The sequence below is a fragment of the Silene latifolia genome, chromosome 1 (genome assembly GCF_048544455.1).
Source record: "Silene latifolia isolate original U9 population chromosome 1, ASM4854445v1, whole genome shotgun sequence".
NCBI classification, from domain to species: Eukaryota; Viridiplantae; Streptophyta; class Magnoliopsida; order Caryophyllales; family Caryophyllaceae; genus Silene; species Silene latifolia.
The window spans coordinates 31,276,213-31,295,916 of NC_133526.1; the positions used below are offsets into that span (position 1 = coordinate 31,276,213).

Consider the following 19,704-nt stretch of genomic DNA (forward strand, 5'->3'; position numbering starts at 1 on the left):
TAAAACCACAACGGTAATCTTGGAAGTTGTGGCCTCTGGTGACCTGTGGATATGGCATGCATTTTCGGAACACCGGGCACTTGCAATGACATCAATGTGTTGAATCGTTCTCTGGTATTTGACGATATTTATCAAGGTAAAGCACCTGAGGTTACTTATAATGTGAATGAAAATACATACAATAAGGGGTATTATCTCACTGATGGGATATATCCTAAATGGTCAGTGTTCATGCTCGCAATTCGGCCCAATATCTCCGAAGGATGAGTTGTTCACAAAACGTCAAGAATCGGTTAGAAAAGACGTTGAGCGTGCTTTTGGCGTTTTATAAGCACGATTTGCTGTAATCAAAAGACCCGCTCTTTTTTGGAGTGAAAGTTTTTTTATGGGAAATAATGCTAATGTGCATTATTCTACACAATATGATCGTTGAGGATGAACGAGATACTTTCCAAAATTACAAGGACAATAAGATATTCGAGGAAGATATAACTCAAATTTTTTATTTATTTAATAAATACATAAACTTTAAAAAATATTCAGTACCGAGTAACCGACTTTAATTGATAATCGGATAGTAAATAATAATTTAATATTAGATGAGAAATATTGTGTGGTGGGCCATGGGAAGGGAGCTCTTGGGGTGTCCCATTGATGTAGAAAGATATATGTGAAATGAGGAGGATAGATGAAAAAGTTAGTGAAAAATGAGGTGAACGAATGAGAAAAAGAGAGAGGTAATATGGGGTGCCCATTGATGTGGATGCTCTTATACCCCCAACCTAAAGCTTAAAATAAAGGAAAATTAAATAGGACAGCGGATGATACTGAATTTCAGTAAATTCTCTCAGATTTAAAACATCGGGTTATTATAGCTTACGTAAAACAATATTACTAAGATTTAGTGTCACTTCGCGAAAATAAATAATTGATGGAAAAAATACTCGTAGTTTTTTTTATTTGAACAAATCAAGAAAAATAGTTAGAAAAAATTGGGTCATGACCATGACGCATTATTCATGAGATATTCATTTTCATCCATGAGCACTTAAATCAACTAGAATAGGCTGTTTTAACTTAATCAGAGTCTCATATTCGCACCCTAGAAATACAACCGCTGTGTTAAAATTCATGAGAGAGAATTTTACTACCCTAGAGTAAGACTACTCGACTCAAATTCGGACTAAATCGAATAGTTTACCCCCCAAAAAAAGAAGATGAGGCATTCATTTTCAGATGAAAAAATTGGGTCATGAGCAGGGGCGGAACCAGGAATGAAATGTATCTAGGGCTAAATTGATAGACTACTAAATTGTATCGGTAAAAAAAAAAAACCACAGCATGACATACCTTTTTAATGAGACGGATATTTACTACTTTACTTTGAATAAACATAATCAGTGCGAAAAAAATATAGCAGAATAAGACAAACTTAATAAATATTAAGAAAAAGAATGGTGCGGCAACAAAATTATTTTTATTTCGGTAGTATACGATTTTTTTTATCAATTAACTACTTTATAATGATAAAAATATAACACACTCAAGAATTTCTTGATTTAGATAAGAAAATATCCATAATAAATTGGATTTTTTTATAAGAAATAAATAATATTAGGGTTTGTAAATGATTTGATATTAAAATTAGGGATGACTTTCTATCAAGAATTGGGTAAAATAAGTTGCTTGACAACAAAAATCAAATTGAAAAAAGTGCCAGTACTGGAAGTCGAACCCAGCTCTTCCATGTGATAGGCTATACACGAACCATCTGAGCTATTCATTACTAGTGACACTTTAGTGAACTTAATGATATTTTAACTTTCATCTCGGGCTTTAGCCCAAGAAGCCTACCCCTAGTTCCGCCCCTGGTCATGAGTTCATAACATGACATTTACAAAATTAACATTTTCAGTTAACTCATTGATTTCTTCCTAAAACCCTATTTTCCCTCATAAACCCTAATACACTGAAAAATCATCCCCAAATTCATCTCACCTTCAATTAAATCTGATCATAAACTACCCTTAATCTGGGTTCCTGATCATCCAGGTATTACATATTCATTCTATTATGCCTTCTTCAATTTTTAATTTATTTCTTGGATGAAATTCTGCTTCTTAATTCTTGTTGTAATGAATATCTGTGTTGTTTCAACGAATTACAAGTATGGGTATTTCTGCATGCTGTTTTTTAATTCTTGTATAATATACAATTATCTAAAGTAGAGGATGTATTGATTTTCGAGTGTGCAATCGAAACTTATATGAGACGGTCTCATGATAAGCTTATTGTAATTAATAATGACTTAAAAGAATGGGTTTTGTTTTATTGTAATGCAGGTTTTTTTATGATAATTGATAAGGACTATTGTGTTTTCTTTGTCTGAAGGCTTCATTGTTAACGATTTGAGCGAGATTTAGGCTCCGATTTCCGATTGCTTGACTGGCCATGACATTGAAGTTGATAATAGTACATCGGTGATGAATTGTTACAAAAAATGTTAGTGGCTTATAGTATAATATCAAGGACCCGGCTTCGAAAGCTCAATTCTCTTGTGAAGCAAGTTGCTGTTGTTTCAAAACTACCCGGCTTTAAATCATTTACGACCACCCAACATCCGCAAAGTTTGGGTTTTTCAAACTCTATTGAGAACACCCATTACAGGAAAAAGATTTTACTTGCTAATCTCTTCCAAAGGTATGGGATTCCGTCTTCCATGCTTTATGATTTTATAGCCGAGAACAAATTTTTAATGAACTCCGATGTTTCAGAACTTGAACAATCTTTGGGAATATTGTTGTTATCATTTAAGTTGCCGCATAAGTCAATTACTTCATTAGTATGTGATTGCCCAAGTGCTCTAGACTTGAAATTTTTGAAGAAATGGGAAGCCGGTAGTTTGAAATCGGGATTATTTGCTAGTTTTCCTGGTGTTGTCAAGAGTGTTCTTGAGTTTTCTAGAAGGTTCCAGATTGACCCAGAAAGGTTTTCTGTTTGTGTTAAGGTTTTGAGAGGTTTAGGGTTTAGTGACAGGACCATAAATAGGGTTTTGGAGGAGTTTCCTGGGGTAGTGATGATGAATGAGCGCGGACTTAAGGAAAAAATTGAATTTTGGAGCCTGCAAGAAATAGAAAGAGAAGATATTGATAAGATTTATTATTTATTTCCAATAGTTTTAGAGTATGGAATAGATAATAGGTTGAAGCCTTTGTTGAATGAGTTAATGAACTTAGGCTTTGGGAGGCGCTTGGTGAGGGAGGCGATCATTAGAGAACCGAGAATACTTTGTTTCGAAGTTGGGGAGGTCCGGTGGTATTTGGAGGTTCTCCGAAAGTTGAGATGTCGAGATTCAATCAAAGAGAAAATATTTGAGAATGGTGAGTTTAAGGCTGCTTTTGCTGTAAAACTGAGAATTGACTGCTTATGTAAGTATGGGTTGATTCGAAGAGATGCTTTGAACATATTGAAACGAGAACCAAGGGCAATAATATATGACATTGAGGACATTAAAACAAAGGTGCAGTTCTTATTGGAGAAGATGAAATTTAGCGTGGATAGTTTGATAGATGTTCCTGAATATCTGGGAGTCAATTTTGATAAACAGATTGTTCCTAGATACAATGTGATAGAGTATTTGAGATCAAGAGATGGACTTGGTTTTGAAATGGGATTGAGGGATATTATAAAACCAACAAGGCTCAAATTCTACAACCTATATGTTAAGCCATATCCCGAATGCGAAAAGTTGTATGGGAGGTTTTCCGAATATATCGACACCAAGAGTCGTCATCCCATTGGTCTATGGAAATGCTTCAAACCTCCAAAACACCCAGAATCTAAGGATGATGTGAAGAATATGAGGTCATTTACAGAATCATTAACTTGATGATTATGAAGCAGCCTGAATAGTACATGCTCGTCTCAACGTTTGCCATATGACTTCCGTTGCATGATCCCTTGAGCAGAATCCCTGAAGGATAGTTATTATGTTGGCAAATTTGAGCAACATAGAGACGAAAAATTGATGCACATCCATCTAGTGTTCCGGAAATTGGCTCCTCAGCAACTACCTGAAGCAGAGTATTTTTTTTTTTGCTATCCAAGATGAAGCATTGTTCTAGAGTTATGCACTGATCAGCAGTTTAGCATATGATATTCACTGTCAGCGGCTTTTACCACCAAAGTCACTTATCAGCAGCTTGATCAATATATAGATAAAAAAAGGGCAGCCCGGTGCACGATGGCGTCCCGCTAGGCGAGGGTCCTGGGAAGGGTCCCAACTCCCACCACAAGGTATGCTCATTTGTGCATTAACTTAATTTGCACTTTAATATTTGTGTGTAATGGGTTGCTGATTAAGGTGATCTGATGACATTGCTCTACCCATTGTAACTTAATTCATAGTTCAGCCAATCTGGTCTGTTAGACAATCTGACCATCAAACATCATCACTCTTGTCAAAGTTTTCAGGAAGGAGATGTTTGTATGAAATATCTTGTACTCATCAACTTTTAATGATTTTGTAATGTTCGTGCAAATGCATTTCGTTCCAGAAGGAAATTTCCAAATGATTTTGTAATGCTGTATGAAATATCTTGTACTTCCTTAACTTTTATCTATCAAATCCACATGATATTCTTTTTAACAACTTTAGGACTTGACAGAAGAAAAAAAAATCATTGTCACTGAGCACTAGGAAGCCTTATCCCGAGAATTTGGATTTGGTCTCTTCCGAATGGTATCTAAAATTCTCACTCTTATTTCGTCTCAATCTCCTATGAAGCAATTAAAGAGAGCAGACCCCTTTCTAACAATGCAAATCTGTATGTGAAGAAGTCTATGAATCTCTGTGCGCTGCAAATAACAAGTCAGAACTGTTTCCATCATTATAATAAGAAATGTACAATGTTTATGACTAACTATCTTTACTTCTTATTAAAAAAATAAACTCTAAAGTGTAGTCATTAACGTGAAAAGGCTAGCTGCTAAGGTTGTCATCCGTTGTTACCTGATGCTGGGGATCAGATCCTGCCTGTACTTTGTTTCCTTTTGCCCTCTGTTGAACCAAAAAATGTTAAAAGACCGAGGATAGAAGTACAGGGAGTGATTCTGATTTGCACGAACATTTGTTTCCTTTTGCCCACTCCTGTAACCTTTTGAGCAAAGTGAACGATGAACAACTCAAATGAACACCTTGTGGAGTTTTTATTTTTTAGTGCTGATTTTACCCTTGTACTAAGTAGTATAGAACGACGTTGGTCCTACGTCGAACAAGTTGTTTGGTGTAAGGTTCCTCTGACCTTCTGTTTCATCAAGAGAGCATAAGTCTATTATACAAAGAAAGGAGACAAGGAACGGACTCTCCATCACTGACCATTTGCTATTTCACTCTTCACCATTTTGGTTATTATTTTGGTCTTAAAATGCATGACAACGAAGAAGAGAACATGGTAATGGGTGAGTTTCTGTTAATTATTGAATTTGTATCAAGCTCCCACTGAGATTGGTCTTAGGGCTTATTCGTGTGATTTGTGAGATTACTGATTTTTCTTTTCCCCTTAAAATAGTTTTGTTTTTGCATGAAAATGTCGTCAGATTGCCTATTGTTACAAAATAGCGACATTTTTTCCGTCTTAATTTCAAACGGAAAAGGCCCGTCTGAAATGAGAATTTGCCTTTTTTTTTTTTGGTGTGTTTTGTATGCTTAGAGTTTGCTTGGCTTACAATATTTTTTTAAAAATGTCTATTGTCTATACCTTTTATGAAGGTGAACAAAGAAGGCAGAAGACGACATTGTGGAGACACCTGGGCATTTTAATCCCGATTTAGTGAGCTAATCCCATGTTTGATGTGATTCTTGAAGCTGGTCTCATAGTTGACGCGACTTTGTGTATCCAATCCCGTCTTTGTAATTTATGATTTGCAGATACAATTCATTTGTATGAAACTATGAATTGTTGTATTTGTATGTATGGGATCAGAGCTTCCTGGTCTTTTCACATTGTCCAATTCATGTTTAATACGAGCAGTATGGAATTAGTATCCTATTTGAACTATTTAATTGATTCCGCATTCAATTAATCTTGACGGCGCATGACAATGTGATTCCTTTTTGCAACCGCATCAAGCCAATACTTAGGCGGGCACAGAGCCATGCAAATCACCACCAGTCTTTAGGTAGCAAAAACAGGAGTGGGCTCAAAACTTGCCCATCCTCTTCTTTCATGAAGCCCGTGGTTGCGAGCTGGAGCTGCCATTACCCAGTTTTAGACGTTTTACGAATTCTTTTCGTACACGATGCGCATAGCGTACACACTGCCATGCAGAGCATTCATCCACATAGCAGGGTCACGCAGATCATTCACACACGTACATCCAGGATGAATCATCCTTAAATGCTCTTTATAAAATGAAAGATCTAATTTAAGGACTGCACAATCCCAACCCTGTAATGCGGTATAGCACGGCAAAAATAGCACAAATATTATCCTATAACCAGTTGTATAGTAGCGTTGTATAACCGCCTCATAGTTGTTGAGCTCTTACACAAAGTTGTTGGGTTATTTTACTAAGTTATTAAGCTTAATAATTATTCTGTTAAACTCAATAACTTTGTACCATAGTTCAATAATTTTGTTAATAGAACTCGACAACTCTATAATAAAGCCCAACTACATTAAACCAGTTGTATAATATATTAACTGGCAAAAACGGTACCAAACATGTATCAAGGCCCCAAATTGGAGAGGTTCCACAGTTAAAAAAATTAACATACAATTGACTTGCGATTTTTTTTTTTTTTTTTTTTTTTTTTTTTTTTTCCGGTTTTTATACAAGAGAAACGTCTAGAAGAAAAGGCCTAGGCTAATCTTAGATCCCTAAATTGATGTGGTTGGAGTTTGCCCTTAACAGACAGAATCCCAAATAGCTTAAAAAGGAAGCTATACCAAAAATCGTTTCAGGAAGTCACAGGTCTCTCAATTTCTGAAATTCTGTGAACGTTTCTTACAAAATTCAGAAGTGAATTTGTAATCTGATGCAGCAAGGAATTTACTCATGGAAAACAGTTCTACATCATCTGCAAATACTTGCGAGTAAAATTGTATGTTTTTCAGTCAATTTCTCCTTCCTCGACGTCATTTGGTGCATGAATTGGTCCACTATGAGGGGCCTCAACTTCTTCTTCGTCCTCATCATCATCTTTTCGGTATAATCCGAGTTGCTCCAATGGGTTACTATTACCACGGAATCTGAAGCTACCCAGGCCCCCATCTGGAGAGTCAACAGGGCTTGCATTCCCAATTAAACTTGATAACTCATCGGCAGGATCAGAACTGAGCAACTTGAGATCTTCCATAAACTGACAGTTTTCATTGATATCTACCGTTTTCTCCATCTGTAAAATCAAATAGAACAGGAGTAAAGCACTAAGAGGAAAACTAACTGAAACAAACAAAATAGTAGGAATGTTCGGAGAAAACAAATTTCTCGAAACTTCACGAATCCTATTTCCTCTTGACGCCTTGTTTCTCTTACTTTTTTCTTTCCCTTATCCGTCAACTTTACATCGTTATATGACATCAAGATAGAAGAAGCCAACTAGTCTACTACATTCGAAACACTTGTAAATCCACCTGTACTGAGATTAAGCAGCAGTCGATTAGGCTGGGTTTGCAGGCCGGGTAAGTCTAAAACAGTTTTTGAAGGCCTGCCTGACATTTTGAGGCAAGCATCAAGCCATCAAGTAGGGTGTTATCTTGCTTCTCTTTAGTGTCATTTACAACAGTTTTTCCCAGGTAGTCTTCAATGATATTCCGTACAACTGGGAATCTATCAAGAGGACACATTGTCCTTTTATTGCTATTACACCTGATCCAACCCAAATGCCGTGAACCGGATTGACCGAGAACCCCTTATGAAGCCAAAGCTGATAGCCCAACAAAAAAAATACCTGATCTGAAAATGATCTTTTCCAGAACGATCATATGAAACAAAACTTTTATATTTAAAGCTAGAAACCACCCAGATAACCCATAAAGGCCGTAACTACCTGACTCGAAACGGCAAGAACACTAACACTAAGTGACAGTACGTGAAATTATCACTACCATCGAACCCCAAATGACCCAAACCCGTAATGGCCCAACCAGAAGTGTAGAACCCTCCCAAATGACCTTTTGCCTGGTCTATGCTCTAGTCCTTTTTAAAAGAAAAAAAAAAGTTCTTAACAAATTATTTCTTCGAATGAAAAGGGCGTCGATAGTCCACGTGAACATCTCACCTTTTGCAAAGCCAAACGTGCAGCCTCCCTCTCCAATTCCCTCTTCCTTTTGGCTTCAGCAGCAGCTTCAGCTTCTGCTTTCCTCCGTGCATCTTCTGCTGCCTTGGCTTCTGCTTGCAGCCTCGCCTTTTCTATTGACCAAAAAACTAGTAGCTTAGACATAGAAGCTTTAGATGAGAAGGGCATAACTTGATCAAACAATGAATATCAAGGACACTCTACAACCTTCTCTTTGCCTTCTCTCGAGCTCTTCCCTTTCCAGGCGTAATCTCTCTGGATCACGCTTTTCACCCTGACAAGTATATAGAGCATGTTACTAATTTGATGAAATGAAATCACACCATGAAAGAGAATTCAGGCAAATCATCAATAAACCTTATCAAGAGTCTTTTCTTGCGCTTTAAGAATTGTGTCGGCAAATCGGCTTCTCAACAAAGCAGCACGGTACAGCTTGTCTGGGGAGACTTGCCTCTCAGAAGCAGCACTCTCCCCTCCTAACATGTTTCAGCTTAAGGAGTAAGACAGCAGCCAAAGCTAATAGCAGTCCTCTGATCATTATTTATTCTCGTTCTTACCCTCTTTATTAAGCTCCACCTCGACTGATGGAGGCTTGGTATGAGATGTCTTTTCCACTTGACCTAAGCTGTTCCCGGAATCTAGTGAACATAATAAATAAAACCATTAGACTTCAACCAGAAAGAAAATAATTTCTTAACGAACATTACTCTAACAAAGCCATCAAAAACTATTTTGATTGGCTGGTGGCTCATTATATGGAAGCACAGAATAGCATTGTGAGCTGCGAAACTAGTGAATTCAAGAACAGAAAACTTACAACAAGACAAAGCAAGAGGGCAAAGAAAAATAGAGTGAAAGGAAGAAAATGAAAATTAAAAAACGACCAGAAATACATTTTAAATTAGACCTAAAAGAAATAATAAACAAATACAATATCATTACTAGTTTACTACAACAGAAAAATCATCAAACAAGCCATATACATACTCATCAACTAGCAGACTACATCGATCATTCAAAGAAAATAGGCAGGGTTTGGGTAACTCACGGTCCCTGGCAAGCTCCTGTGGTACATTACAGTGCTGGTCCACATTTGGTTTAGAATCCAATGGTCCCTGCCAAAAATGAAGCTTTGTGAGGCATTATACACAGACCACGATGGAATTTGACTAGAGTCCCTTGTACTTTTTACAGAATATAGGTTGTAGACTTGTCGAAGCTTCCTCCACTTTCATAGGTTGGTCATTTTTTTTATTTTACTAGAGAATGAAAAACCATAACAAATTAGACGGAACAGAATGCCTATAGAGATACAAATCAGGCCATGAAGTGCAGCAAAGGATGTAAATTAAAGGGTGCCACTATTGCCACGGCCCACGAAGTAATACACGGAACCACTGGTGTTCGCGCATGTACTACACCCATGACCCATGATGTTACCTGTAAGAATGTCCTCGTGTGTGTGTATTATTTTTTTATTAAAAAGATAAGGAAAAAAAACGAAAAAATTCAGAAAGGTACATAAAATATACAATGTTGAGAATATATATATATATATAGATTGTTAAAGATAAAAAATTTGGATTGCAAAAAATTCATCAGACATAACCGCCGGAAATCCAGAAACTACAGATCTACAGGACGTTTCAGAAGAAATATAGAAAATTACACACCAAAGAAAAAAAAAAAAAAAAGCACGCTACACATTCTCAGATCACTACCTGCAACTTGTCACGCGGTGGCAAAGCTTTTTCACCTTCTGATTCACTACTTGAACTATCCGAATCTGATTAAAAAAAAAAAAAAACAACTAATTAAACGATGTCTTTATCTTTATTAAAAGAAAACATCATCACCTATCAGGAAGAAGCAGGAGGGAGAAAATTGGAATTTATATCACACCTCATGCAAGAAAAGATAATACTCAGATCATGCTAATTAGATCAACAACAACATCAGAGCCGTAATCCCAAAATGATTTGGGGTCGGCTGACATGAATCATCCTTTCGAACCGTCCATGGGTGAACGCACGCCTCAAAATGCGAATAGAAAAGGGAAAATGAAAAACAAAAAGGGAGAACGAAAATGTAATGGAAAGTCAAGGTAAACTTAAAGGTTTTAAAATCGAATTCCGGATTTTTTTTATAAAAACTTAAAATTTAAATCGAGAGAAAAGATTAAAACGATTTTGAAAACCGAAATAGAATTAAGGATCCGGAATGCCTTAAAAGTAAACCAAGTAAAATATATAAGAAAGTGGTTGGTAAAAAAGTGTAATAAAGGAGAGAAGAATAAATAATTTAGTTTCTTTAAATTAAATAAAAACACTAAATATGTCAAAAAAAACATCAAATACTAAAAATCCACATGTATCCTTTCCCTCCATTGTGCCCTCTCCGTCACCATACTCTATCATGCTAATTAGATCAATCAGAGAAATTTACATAACATGCTTGTTCTCCAATTGCAAAATTAAAAGCAAGGACATGTAGAAAGTCCCAGGATTTTCCAATAAACTGTTCTTTAGGTTCACAGCTTACAAGATTCACCAAGTCACTAGAGTTCCCCAACATCAACTTGTAGGTACTCAAACATTATCAGGTCAAGATAGCAATATATTATGCTTCAAAATTTTGTTGATGTCTTATTTCTTTTACAAAGTATGGACTGCTTATGAAATTATGGTGCAGAACTAGTGGATCTCCATGCTGCAAAACAATATAGTAAATAAACAGCTTGTCTGAGGGCAGGCTGATAGCTGATGGAATTAATTAAGGCCGATGTAGACACTTTAGGCAAGGATTTTAACTCCAAACAGGTAGAGCACAGACTGACCGCGATTCCAGGAATGTGTTGATCAGATCAAAAAGAAAATTGCAGAAGGTATAAAACCCTCAGCTCAACCAATCACATCTATTGGTTCATAAGAAAGGATGTAGCAAGGCAAAAAAAAAGGTCTCAAATCCAACACAAAGACGCATAAGGGCAAAGTAGTGCCCTGGAGAGTTTTAGGAAGGATCCCCCATACACCTTAAATCCTTCCAGTGTCTCATCATACGACCTCATATTACCCAATTTTGTGGTCTTTGATGGTCTCAAACAATAAGATATTAATTTGGATGCAGTCATAAGACTATTCCGCCTCAAGGTGCCCCAAACAATTCCGAGCTCATATGGTCAAACAGGATTACATTGTAACTCTCCAATAATGAGACCTATAGCTGAATGCTTTTTAAATCATAGCTTGCGGAATTTTATACTCGGTTATATTTTTAAAATCATGAACATTGTATTGATTTTGAGCTCAAAGCCAAACAATACAAACTTGTGAATTGTGAAACTACAATAAAGAAAGGCTGAGATTTAACACAATTACATCTCAGCCGCCTATAACTCAAAACTTCTGAAACTCACCATAGCATCCTTTTTTTTAATAAATCGACTTCCAGTTTTTTATATTCAACTGATTCTAATCAATTATATGAGGGTCAGGTGCTCCACTTGAACCGACACTTTGCTTTTCTGTTAGATTAAATTATACTCCTAATAGTTTGAGACTTAAACAATGTTATTCTGCACTCATCTCGTCTATGGGTGTTTGACTCCCCTGCCTTTCTCCTGATGTCTTTTTGCACATAAGCATCTCACCCTTGGTTCCCTTTAATCAATATTCTATCAAAAACAAGATTATTGAAGTCGGTGGGACATCAGTCATCACCCATACCCAGGTCCTGAAGAGGAAAGAAAGGTTTCCTACATATCACTTGCATCAAACAAAAGAGTATTGAACGACCACTAACTTTGCCCATCGACGTCAAGCTAAGCCTGATACCCATGAAAAGAGTCCAACAAAAGCAAGCAATGTAAAGAGGTTGTCAACAAAAGGTTTCAGGAGGAGAGGGAGAATAGAGATAAGTTGTTTTCTTTCATATTTTCCCCATCATGGAAGGATTTTGCTTTAGCTTGGAGGCACCCAATTTACTCAAAAAAACAATGGAAATTTCCCCCTCCCTATCCATCAAATTCATCCATCCAAATTGGGGGTAAACGAGACGTTAGATCCCAGGTATATCAATGCATATAAGAATCAACGAGGATTCGATAGAATGACCAACCACTTGACGATGAGCCGGAGCCACTGCTGGAGGGGCTACGATGATTTCCTCTATCATCTTTCTGGGCCGTGTCCTTCTCTATTTCTACAGGGGGAAAGCTTGAAACAGGATGGTCGTTACCCCCTATGTCAATATCCTCATCAACTGCGTCATTGCCTAATAAGACGTAAAACATAAAAACATTTAGAGAAAAAGTTCGCAGCATATATTAACAAATAGAGAGGAAAAACATTTCCATAAATGAGCAATAACCTTTGTCAGGTTGTATGGACGAATTGCTAAACCCCGACTCATCCCGCAGCTGTGGGGAGAAAAACATCAAGGAAGGTCAGATAAATATACAATATAATCTAATAACTCATCAAGACCCGTGGATATGTCCCCAACTAAAAAACAAAGCATAAAGAAAGAGAAAAACAGCCTGAGGAATGTGAACCCAAAATAACACAAGAACTACCTCCATTTCACATGGCTCTGCTCTAATCTGCTGCTGCTGCTGCTGCTGCTGCTGCTGCTGCTGCTTTTTCTCCATTAGGAAATCATCTAACAGCTTCCTCAGCTTGAAGAGAACATCATCACTTAGGGCGTCAATATCAATCTCAATCTCATCCTCGCCAGCTTCACCAGCACCAGAACTATTTTCCTTCAAGAAATCAATTATCCTTTCGGGCAAATCAGCGAGTAACGCTTCTAATTCCATACTCAATTTATGCTTCTCCTCGTTAGTCATAGTCCTCTTTACAGGCTCCAACTTCCCAGGCTCAACCTTCCCCACATAGCTAGCAGGTGCAACCTTTTTTTTCTTTGAAGGTGGGGTGTGATCTATCGCCGCTTTATTCTGCATCGGTGGGACATCCACCCTAGGATTCAACTGCGGTAAACCTTTATTCACCTCCATTTTTTTCTCAATTGTTTTCCATCTTTGCTCAAAATATTTACTCATTGCTTGAGCCATGATATGAACATCGTTTTTCGGTGGGTTGTAAGTCATCGCATTGGAGAACGTAAGTCTAACATCGGCAGCAAAACCTACTGGGCTCGCATATTCACCACCTGATAGCTTGGCCTTGATGGTGGAAAAATCCATAGGATGCTTAATTACAGTGAAGTAATCAGGAATGTTTAACTTGATAACATCAACAGGCTCTTTGAAGACCCAACCAAGCTTATGGTTGTACATTTGATTCAAAAGATCAGAACATTGCTTCAACAAGTACGGACTAAAGGAGTTTGTCTGAACAGCTTGCCTCGGAGGCTCTATCGACCCTGGGTACCCCTTATTCAAACGAGGCCCATTACGTCCAGGAGAAAGCCGCTTTTTCCCGTGCGGAACCCGCTCAGGCACCCTGGGAGTATTCTCTAACGGGGGCCTCCTCTGTCCATCACTACAGCTTCGAATATCACTAGCAGGCGACACCACAACAGAACTCATAACAAGCGACATAACTCTCTTCTGCAAAACCCGGACTTCTTCAAGCTCCTTCTTTAGCCTAACCTCCAACTCTCTCCTCTCAATCCTCGACATCTTTGAAAGCGACAACACTTGAACCGGAACCCCAAACCGATCCCGACTATCCCCATTCAAACTAATACATTTCCTCTTAGGAGAACAAGAATCCTCCGAAAGCGTCATCTCCGTATCCACTCTCCCCGAACTCCCAAACCCTTCGGACTCCGCCACCGTTTCAATCGCATGACAAAAATTCGGCATCAATTTCCCAGGATTCCCCATCCCAAACTTCCTAGATTTCCCCATCATCCCAACGCCCAAACTCCTCTCCGTCAAATTCTTCACTTCTTTCCGCCCAATCATAGGCGGCTTAACCCTAATTCAAAACTTTTACCATCAAAACCTAATTAAAACCAAATCTTTCAATTCCTACCCTAAATTAGGTCAAATTTTAACCACACAATCACAAAAGAAACAATCTTTTACCCAATTTTCAATCAATCACAATAAAAACATCAAAAAAGAGCGTAAATTAGATACATACATGAAAATTGACCGTTGTTGAATTGGATTGAATCAAATCGAAACGCATCGAGGTGGAATAAGCTAGAGTATTGAAGTTAATCAAGCTGAAGAAGAAATCTTTGAGGAAATAATTGAAGATTTAAGGAATTAGGGTTTGAGTTTGAATGTCGGTCGGCGGTGAAAGACCGACAAGAAAAAGGAAGAAGAAAGGAAAGAGAAGAGATTAGAGAGACCGGCGTCGGAGTTCGGGAGGAGCGAGTTTGCGGAAAATTTTATTTCAAACTTTTTTTATTTTGGGTTTTTTTTAGGAGGAGATTATTATGATGATTTTTTTTTTGTATTATGGTCGGTCCATATTTGATAAGTAGCATATTGAGTAAAATTAGTAGATTTCGGTCCATTAAAGTTTTATATAAGGTCATGTTCTTTCTGGCTTATTTTCAGCTCACTTTAATTCAGTTCAACTCTATTCTATTCAGTTTAGCTCACCTCTATTCATTCATTTCGACTTTATTCGATTCGATTCATTTCACTCCATTCATTCGATTGATTCAATTCATTCGGCTCCATTCGATTCGGCTTCAAATTCACTTGATTCAAATTCAACAAATTCAGCCAATTTCAATTTTGCGAATCTTAAACTTAATAATTTTTATTAATATTATATATTTATTATTATTATTATTATTATTATTATTATTATTATTATTATTATTATTATTATTATTATTATTATTATTATTATTATTATTATTATTGATGGGGCATATTCTGCACCGCTGACCAAGTCAACATATTGAGCAAGGTCAAAGATATCCACAAGTCAACGACTTGACAAATGCCGTCGCGGCCCATCGGCTGTCACCTGGTCTCGGCATGATGGCAGAATGGCCAAAGGGACACATATCCGCGTACTCATATCCAAGGACCATCGGCCGGCCTGTCATAGGTCCATCGGCCGAGGGTAGAACGGTCTTTCCACCTGCTAGCCACTTGGCCACTACGTGACAAAAGGTGAAAGTCTATAAATACTCCTCAACCTTCATTGAGGAAAGGATTCACATTTTAACCTAAGAATTACTATTCATCTGGTAATATCTCCCTTATCTCTCTACAATACTTGCTCTGGAATTACACTCGGAACAATCATCATCATCATTAATTTATTATTAACTAGATTTTGTGCCCGTCCGTTGCACGAGTTTCAAATTTGTCCTTCCTCTAATTGTTTAGATCTTTTATCTTTTAATATCATTTTGAATGATACGTAGAAGTTGTACTCCAATTACTCAAATAAGGTACTCCGTATAAATCTTCCTATCTTATTAATTTGAACGCCTTTCAATAAAGTTTCTTTCTTTTCAAAAATTTATCTTATTAATTTTATATAAGATTAAGAAGTACGTTTATGTAAGGACTCTAGGAATAGGAATTACAATTTGTTAGAATAAGAGGATAATTACAAATTATATTAAAGTTTTATCCTTTAAGTTTTCACTTTTCAAATTTATAGATAAATTTTCTAATGGAATGCTCCCTCTGTCCCGGTCATTTGTTGTCCTTTTCCATATTGGGGTGTCTCAGTCATTTGATGTCCTTTCTATTTTAAGAATGAGCTTGGTGAGTAATTTGATCATTCTCATTCAATTTGTTCCACTTGTCATTTAGTTATTGGCTCTCTCCTCTTTCCTTGGTCTTTGTGCCAAAACGAAAGGACAACAGTTGACCGGGACGGAGGGAGTATAATTTAATAATTTGTAAATTAAGTTAGTTATTCGTACGTAAAGCACCATATAGTTATAGTAAATGAAACTTTCATTGAATGCTTTGCTTATCACCCAAATACTTAGCTCAACGATTGTCATCACCTCATTATACAATGTAAACTCCTCAAAACTGCAAGTCGTTTACCTTACTATGTTGTTTATCCCCATTGTTTATCTCCATATCAAATTAATAAATGTACATACCCTCAAAACTCGTAGCTGTTTACCAATTTATTTGGACTTTTTGGTTAATTAAGGAGTATTAGAACGGTAGAACTGTAGAAGTGTCAAATTAACGGGAAGAGCTTCATCTAATAATGTAGTTCTATTTTTTAGATAAATGGAAAAATACAATAAAATATATATGTGTCCTATTATCCAACGCATTGCAATAAAAACAGTTGGGATGAATGTGGCTAACATTTGACACGATGCATGAACCGTGAGAGTAGGTTTTGTGCATTACAATGTGCAGACCCTCCGTTTTGTTCATTAGTGCATATTAGTTATATTAGCTATGAGAATACACATTTTTTGATCGTATATATAGCCATATAAGTTTATGATTTTCTACTGGTACATAACTTATAAAACTCTATTAGATAGAATTTGCACAAATATTAGATAGAATTTGTACAAATATTGGGGATAACTAACTATAGATAAATATTGGGATAATTATACATAATATTATTTTAAATAAAAATTAATTAGGTAGTTTTATAAAGTTGGAGTCTCTAGAATTGCTTGAAAAAAGCCTCTTTTATATATGTATACTAGATTTAATGTCGTGCGATGCACGGGCCACTTGTTTGGATATCGAAACTCTGAGAATGATTTATACATGAAACGCGCCACTTGGTAAGATCGTCCGTAGTAATCTTAGTTATACTTAAATTGAAAGAAGCGAATAGTCATGTATTATTTTTCCTGACTATATATGCCCAAAAATGGGAAAAAAGTTCTCATACATCGTCATGTACAATAGAATATTAAGTGTCTTTTATATTTGCTTAGATTTTCATAAGACTTTCAAAATTGTCATCTTGCTTCGTCGCAAGTATATACGATAACGATATTATTGCATCAGGCGACTTTACAGTGTTAGACGATTTTATTTTATGAAAAGAGAACTCATGTATTAACAATAAATGAATTGTTATTTTACAAAAGTGGTTCGTCTCGCAGTATGAGACCTTCTTGTTCTATAATTTGTAATTCAACCAAATTAATGTTGCAAAAAGAAATTGTTGAGGTTCTATATCATAATAATGCATGGGAAATAATACCTTTTGTGCTTTGTTTGATTAAATTTCATTTCATCAATAAAGTTAAAAGAAAAAATCATCATCTCTCCATTATTATCACACATGTTTGTTCATCTCCAACCAAGCCCAAATCTTAACGATCCTTGACTTCTTCCACATTAACATTCAAGTTTCCAACATCACATATCATGATTCTCATCATTCGATCATTGCATATCTAAAACCCTAAGTTAATATATTACTTTGAAATAAGTAGTTGAATTTATCTTTGATTTGATATCAAACCTTTGATGAGATTTTTGCTAATCACTTCGATTTTTGTATTAAATTTAATTAATAAGGCCCGGTTCCTCCGTCCGTGGTTGCACGGGGTGTTAGACGCCCCTGATCAAAGTTTTAAGGTAGAGGAAGATTATATAAAATTGTGTATAATTTCTAATTTTCTACATAAACTTATAGCAAAAGCTGGACTCTGGCGCATTGTCCGTAACTTTACAACGAAGCAACTCCAAAAAAATGCTTTCAAAACACATGCTATGAATAAACGTTGTACTGTAAGATGTTAGTAGAATAAGGAATTTTTTTAAGAGAAAGATTAATTCATTAATAATAACTCAAACACACTTACAAAGAATATGTATAATTAAAAATAGATTTAAAGAAACCAAAGAATAAATTTCTCTTGTAAACTAAGGATCGCAAACCTTGATATGATCATAGACACAGGAGTTCCCTCACATTTAATGGTTTTAAAAGTGAAGACAATCTAACCACTCAAGGAAATTGTGGGACGGTAGAAAATCTACAATAAGTGATGTCAATTTCAATATATATTCAAGACTTTAATCATAATCTGTATATTTCGTGATTCGCCTCTTGTGTTTTACTATCGAATAAGGACATTAACCTTCATTAACAACTCAAGTTGTTAGTGAGCAACTCTCTCCGTTCATGTCAATAATTTATGTTGGCTTTATTTTCTCCTAATTAAATAAAGCTAATGTAAATTATAAACTGATATAGAGGAAATAATACTTTATGCACATGATTCCTTCTTAGAAAAATATACGAATTTTTTCTTGGGTGTCTTGTTCTTTAGCTGCTATTAATTTTGAGTTGGATCACAATCACAAAGACCCTCAAATAGGTGATAACGAGTATATTCCTAAAAGCTCGGTTCATGAGTTCTCAAGAAAGGGTGGAGGAAATTCAAGGCTAAGGATCTCCGGTCAAGCTTATAAAAAAATGCTTCAAGGTAGTAAGGTGAATTTTTACAATAAAAGAGACTTATCTACTATGACAATTCGGATCCTTAATACCAAGGTCACAAAGGAGGGAGGAATTGCAAGAGATCATTATAAGGGAAAGAGGAGGAGGAGACGCTCAAAAAAGCGGAAACCGAAGACGGAGGTGGTAAATGAAGACACGGTAATTGAAGACACGGGTTCTTGTTCTGGAGCCATCAATGGGATTCATGGTGTTAATTCGAGGGAGTCCTTTATTGGGGATGTTAACTCGAGCTCCTTCTCTATTTGTGACGACTTATATCCTTCTGGTTCTCAAAGCCTCCAAGGAGACCATATGGTTGTCGCCCCTAATTCCTGCTTCCCTGTTTCTTTGGTGCATGACACGACCAACACCTCTATTTGTTTCCAAGCCCATAAGGATCCAAGTGATCATGAGTCATTCCTTTTTTTTGGACGTAAGAAGTGCAAGATTCCTCTGTTTGGTAAACGATCATGTGCCTCGCCTACACGTAGGTTTTGCAGGAATCCCTCAGGTAATCGTCAAGTGGAGTGAGACGAAGAGAATTTTTAACTTCAAGAAGAATCATAGGCAAGGAGATGAATCTCCGAGACACAATGTATCTACTTGCTCTACAAGTAGGTCTTTCTCCCGTAAATCTCTACGTCCTCGAGGCGTAAGTGTGTCTTGTTGCAGGTACTCCTCTGAAACCCAACTGACAAAGAAGAGAAAAAAAGAATTCGCTAATTTGGCAAACCCAGATCGTCCCCTCAAGAAGCCTTTTCTTTTTGCTAACCCCATTCTTAGTTTATTGTCTGTTTCAGATAATGTAATAATAAAGGCTGGCTCCGAGAGTCAGTTAAGCACTATGTAAGGAACCTTTCTTTCCCGTTGCCAAAAAAAAAAAAAAAAAAAAAAGCTGCTATTAATGCATTGAAAAGCTTTCCAAGACTAAAGTTAGAGTATTCCTCAATTTCTACCAAATCTGGTTATGTGAATGCGTAAGATTAACCATAAGCTTGATGTTTTCCA

The 19,704-nt window shown here is 36.5% G+C and overlaps 2 protein-coding genes across 5 annotated transcripts; one reads left to right on the forward strand and one right to left on the reverse strand.

Moving 5' to 3' along the window:
- The first annotated feature begins 1,140 nt into the window (after positions 1-1,140).
- Positions 1,141-6,050, forward strand: LOC141602274 (transcription termination factor MTERF15, mitochondrial). 3 transcript variants are annotated; one of them, XR_012524405.1, is made up of 4 exons: positions 1,141-1,256; positions 1,880-2,052; positions 2,343-4,296; positions 5,771-6,050. XR_012524405.1 is itself a non-coding variant. In XM_074422578.1 (2 exons), exon 2 carries the CDS (start codon positions 2,501-2,503, stop codon positions 3,887-3,889), a length of 1,389 nt encoding a protein of 462 aa, XP_074278679.1. In that variant the 5' UTR covers positions 1,886-2,052; positions 2,392-2,500; the 3' UTR covers positions 3,890-4,448. The 3 variants fall into 3 exon arrangements, 1 of the variants encoding a protein (XP_074278679.1); XR_012524406.1 differs by lacking the exon at positions 1,141-1,256 and having other exon boundaries at positions 1,882-2,052; positions 2,392-4,296; XM_074422578.1 differs by lacking the exons at positions 1,141-1,256; positions 5,771-6,050 and having other exon boundaries at positions 1,886-2,052; positions 2,392-4,448.
- Positions 6,051-6,657: 607 nt separating this feature from the next.
- LOC141602282 (transcription factor GTE10-like) lies at positions 6,658-14,724 on the reverse strand. 2 transcript variants are annotated; one of them, XM_074422589.1, is made up of 11 exons: positions 14,413-14,724; positions 12,876-14,255; positions 12,671-12,719; positions 12,419-12,574; positions 10,024-10,088; positions 9,351-9,417; positions 8,860-8,940; positions 8,660-8,778; positions 8,510-8,576; positions 8,285-8,415; positions 6,658-7,399 (listed from the first exon to the last, which is right to left on the reverse strand). In XM_074422589.1, the coding sequence occupies exons 2-11, from the start codon at positions 14,229-14,231 to the stop codon at positions 7,115-7,117; spliced, it is 2,376 nt and encodes a 791-aa protein (XP_074278690.1). In that variant the 5' UTR covers positions 14,232-14,255; positions 14,413-14,724; the 3' UTR covers positions 6,658-7,114. The 2 variants fall into 2 exon arrangements, with proteins under 2 accessions (XP_074278690.1, XP_074278688.1); XM_074422587.1 differs by having other exon boundaries at positions 12,876-14,244; positions 14,413-14,723.
- Positions 14,725-19,704: the final 4,980 nt, after the last annotated feature.

What these genes read in the sequence shown, in the direction of transcription:
- LOC141602274 (XM_074422578.1), top strand. Translation starts at nt 2,501, where the DNA reads ATGTTAGTGGCTTATAGTATAATATCAAGGACCCGGCTTCGAAAGCTC.
- LOC141602282 (XM_074422587.1), bottom strand. An exon ending in CAGAGCCATGTGAAATGGAG is followed by an intron (nt 12,720 to 12,875) that starts GTAGTTCTTGTG and finishes TTCTCCCCACAG; the next exon opens with CTGCGGGATGAGTCGGGGTT. An exon ending in GGTGGAGCTTAATAAAGAGG is followed by an intron (nt 8,779 to 8,859) that starts GTAAGAACGAGA and finishes GAAACATGTTAG; the next exon opens with GAGGGGAGAGTGCTGCTTCT.